At 46.7% G+C, this 3829-nt stretch overlaps 1 protein-coding gene across 2 annotated transcripts; it reads right to left on the bottom strand.

The window, feature by feature from the left end:
- Positions 1-527: 527 nt before the first annotated feature.
- LOC123097304 (jacalin-related lectin 19) lies at positions 528-2005 on the bottom strand. Of its 2 annotated transcripts, none has more exons than XM_044519016.1 (3): positions 1834-1973; positions 1348-1587; positions 528-1253 (listed from the first exon to the last, which is right to left on the bottom strand). In XM_044519016.1, the coding sequence occupies exons 1-3, from the start codon at positions 1834-1836 to the stop codon at positions 837-839; spliced, it is 660 nt and encodes a 219-aa protein (XP_044374951.1). In that variant the 5' UTR covers positions 1837-1973; the 3' UTR covers positions 528-836. The 2 variants fall into 2 exon arrangements, with proteins under 2 accessions (XP_044374951.1, XP_044374945.1); XM_044519010.1 differs by having other exon boundaries at positions 529-1253; positions 1348-1590; positions 1834-2005.
- Positions 2006-3829: the final 1824 nt, after the last annotated feature.

Below are 3829 nucleotides of genomic sequence, written 5' to 3'. Positions count from 1 at the left end.
CCCCTTCTGTTTGGGGCCAAGCCAGTTTTGTATCTGTGTGTGTAGGTGTTGATCATCGTGTGTGTTTCTAAACTCTTGTTGGTTCGATAAACCAGAAGACACCTACTTTAAGGAAAATTTGTTGTTTGCTACAAACCCTTGCACCGGGGGGGGGGGGGGGGGACTTCCTGGTTGAGAGGAAGGAGGGCGGTGTAGCGATGAGTGGCAGCAGGTCGGGTGTTGTTGGCGGCAGTGACGACCGGCGGGGATCAGTGTGCTAGGTCGGCTGGTGGGGATCAGTGTGCTAGAGAGAGAGAGAGAGAGAGAGAGAGAGAGAGAGAGAGAGAGAGAGAGAGAGCATGGGCTACGTTAAGTGGACTGATTGGCGTGGCGGGTCACTTGAATGATGGGGCGGTCAAAGGGTTAAAACATGTCCAACTCAGCAGAAAACGATGTGAGGAGAGGGCAGGGTCGAATCTTGCAAAAAAAATGCGGTTAAAATCTTGCATGGGTTTTGATCGTCTAGGATTGAAACTTAGACGATTTCAAAGTTTAGGGTTGATTCTTAAACATTTGTGACATTTCATGATTGAAACATGGACTTCTCTCTTGTTATTTGTGGTTCATCGACATCATCATCATCATCGTTGTTGTTCTTGTTGTGGTTTCTTCTTCGAGAATATTATTTTGTTGTCATTCGAGAGTACCAAACCATGTCGCCTTGTAGTAAATCTCCTGCATTAAGCATTTCTGGTTTCATATATACCAGCCGAATCAATCTGTACGACAGAGACCCAGCCATGAATTTGCCATTCTAGCTAATGAGTAGTACTGAGTAGTAAGTACACGCTGACCACTTAGTAATTCTTGCGACTTGTCTGAACCACACTGCCGTTCTGACGCTGATGCTGAACTCTCGCCTCCGGCAGCTCGTCCTGTGGCGGTGCCGGCGCCGGCCCGAGCCGGTGCATGACCGAGCGGTAGGCCATGAGCCCCAGGTGATGCACCTTGTCGTACAGCTTCTCCGGCCGCAGCGGCGCCACGTACATCCCGACGGCGTCCAGCTGCCAGCCGCTCCGCCCGCAGAACCCCACGATCACGCCGCCCTCCACCGCGAACTCGAACGGCGTGCCCTCGGCGGCGCCGAACGGCCCGTACGCCGCGCGCTCCGTCCTGAACGCCAGCGACCGGATCACTGGCGAGCCACCGGGAGCCACCGCGCCGTAGCGGCCGCTCACGGCCGTCAGGTGCTCGTCCGGGAAGCTCAGCTTGATCTACGCATATGCACGCAACAGTCCAGTCAAGAAAAGCACGGCTCTGCCGTATCATATATGCCGTTTACGCGATCTTGCCGATCGAAGTACCAACCTGGGTGGTGTGGTTGCCGCCGGCGCCGCCGTGCCGCTCGCCGGGGACGGCGAGGCCGCTCCTGTCGTACTCCACGGCGATGAAGACGACGCAGCGGTGGTCGTACGACAGTGTGACGCCGCGGATCCCGGTGTGCCCGCCGTCGTCCCACGTGTTGCCCCCGGTGCCGCCCCATGGCCCGACTTTCATGAGCTTCTTCGACGCGACCATCCTCCTCGGAGGCGGCGGCTGCTGCTGCTGCTGCTGAAACAAAAGGTGCAGCTTGGAACTTCAGCAATGGAGTGAACGCTTTTTAAAGCAAAATCTATGTATTTTCTTGGGACAAAACAAAGCTAGCCTTTTAGAGATTTTTAAGGATGTTTACACAAGAACGTAAGTACAAACAAACAAACATGAAAGAAGGATTAATTAAGGATTCAGATGTGATGAGAATCCAATTTGCTTGACTGAAAATGAAACTGAATACTAGTGAGATCACTAGTGTACCATGTTTGCCTCCACTCCAGATATGTACAGCAGGGCTATAACACCAGGTGGTAAGTGGTAAGATGAGCAGCTAGCTACCTAATGTTCTAAGAACAAGTGTACTTATACGGGTTAAAGTAGCTGGTGAAAAAAATGGCAGGTCCAGCCAAAATGGCAGCTGGCAAGATTGTAGTGTACATGATGATGAGAAATATAAGTGGAGACCGGAACTGGATGCTCTCTCTTGATAGATCAGTAGGCATACTGCTTTGCTTTCCATAAAGCTAAGCATACTGTACAGGAACATGCTCTTCTTCACCTAGAAGCTATGGTAGCAATGAATCAAGAATTTTGACGTTCAGGTTAGCATCTCCCAAAAGCCCAAAACTGCATAACATTTTTTTGAATCCATTACCTCTATGATCGCAACGTTTAGAGCCAGATTTTTTGAATTTTCGACAATGTTTTTTTATCCGACAAAGAGATTCTTTTAATTAATTGGAAACTTTTATTGGAAAAGCCGGTATGCCCCGGGGTCTTTTGATCGCAAAGTCTGCAGCCAGATGTTATTGCTAGGAACATCGACGGCGATATGCTTGTGGCGTTGGGGCTGCTCCCGCTCAATCTGCAAATCCAACCTCGAAGCTTGGGTACAAAGCTTCTCAATGTCGATGTTTGGGTACAAAGCTTCTGCTGCAAGTAACATTTTTAAAATTCCTCGAGAAACTTCTATGTTTTTTGTAATCAACCTCTACTAAATTAGTCCCTCTGCTCCAGATAAATTGAAGTTAAAGATTTGTCCTGAGTTGAACTTGTTGCGTCAAATATATATAGTGCAAACTAATTTGATGATGTAGATGTTGGTATATTTTTCTATATAATCAGTCAAACTTAAACAAGTTTGACTTTGGACAAAACTAGAACTTCAATTGATTTGGAACAGGGAGAGTACTTTACATTTGTTACATGCCCATCTTGTGGTGATGGGTGATGAACAGAGACGATATGGATTCCCAACTTTGTTCAAAGGTAGGAGGAGCAGAGAAGGTATGGATTCTATGGTAAGTATAATGGCCAAACCGGAGAATATGATGCCGATTGATAGAGGTCATGACAGGAAAGGGAGAACAACTTAATTGATGGCATATAAAGTTGTGTTTTCAGAAATTCCTTGGCTCCCAAATCCATTTTGTTCTTAGAATATCTGACGAACCGCTTCATCACAACAAAGAAGTGAAAGTGCACAACTATGCCCATCGGCATCCAACTGTCAATAAATCAGTTCTACTACATGTCTACATCGACAGGTGGTTATCCTTGACACATACCAAATCCATTGTCTGAAGCTAAATGATTGTAAATCTTTGTGACAAGGAGTCACATAATTCACTTCTCATTTATGCTGTTAGTTCTAACAACTCAAATTACCAGTTGGCATTCTACCATCCACCACCCATCCACTTAACTGCAAGATTTAATTCTTGGAGTGGTTCAACTCCGTTGATGAAGTATATTGTGGTAGTGTGAGTGCTTGCATATGAAATTGCGACTGACTACATCGTGAGTACATTCGCATTGGAGAAGATATCCTCCTCGAGTGTGTGATTATCACATAAGTCGTGATCGAGAATTTCCTACCAGAGTACTTGAGGGCACCCAATGATGAAGAAATGTAAGGCTCATGGCTCTAGGTGAATCGGATGGCCAAGGATGTTTGAACCCATTGATTGATGCATTGGACATGAAAGATTTGTCATGCCACATGGCATGGGCCATATAGAGGGCCTTGCCATGATACAACCATAATTCTCGAAGCAATTACATCAAAGGATGTATAGATTCGACAATCGTACTTTGGAGTGCCCGACTCTCACAATGACATCAATGTTCTGCAGAGGTCTCCTCTATTCGAAAGGCTTGCTGCCGGCCAAACTCCACCTTGCAACCATGTTCTCAATGGTCACGGGTGTTGGAGATTTGAACATTTCCAATAAGTTCAATATAGGGAAATAGTAGG

This window comes from Triticum aestivum, chromosome 1B (assembly GCF_018294505.1).
Source record: "Triticum aestivum cultivar Chinese Spring chromosome 1B, IWGSC CS RefSeq v2.1, whole genome shotgun sequence".
Taxonomy (NCBI): Eukaryota; Viridiplantae; Streptophyta; class Magnoliopsida; order Poales; family Poaceae; genus Triticum; species Triticum aestivum.
This window is presented reverse-complemented; position numbering and strand designations above follow the sequence as displayed.

Bases quoted from the DNA above. Each gene is read 5' to 3' on its own strand.
- LOC123097304 (XM_044519010.1), bottom strand. The intron at 1,254-1,347 runs GTTGGTACTTCG...GCATATGCGTAG, and splicing joins GCGGCAACCACACCACCCAG to ATCAAGCTGAGCTTCCCGGA.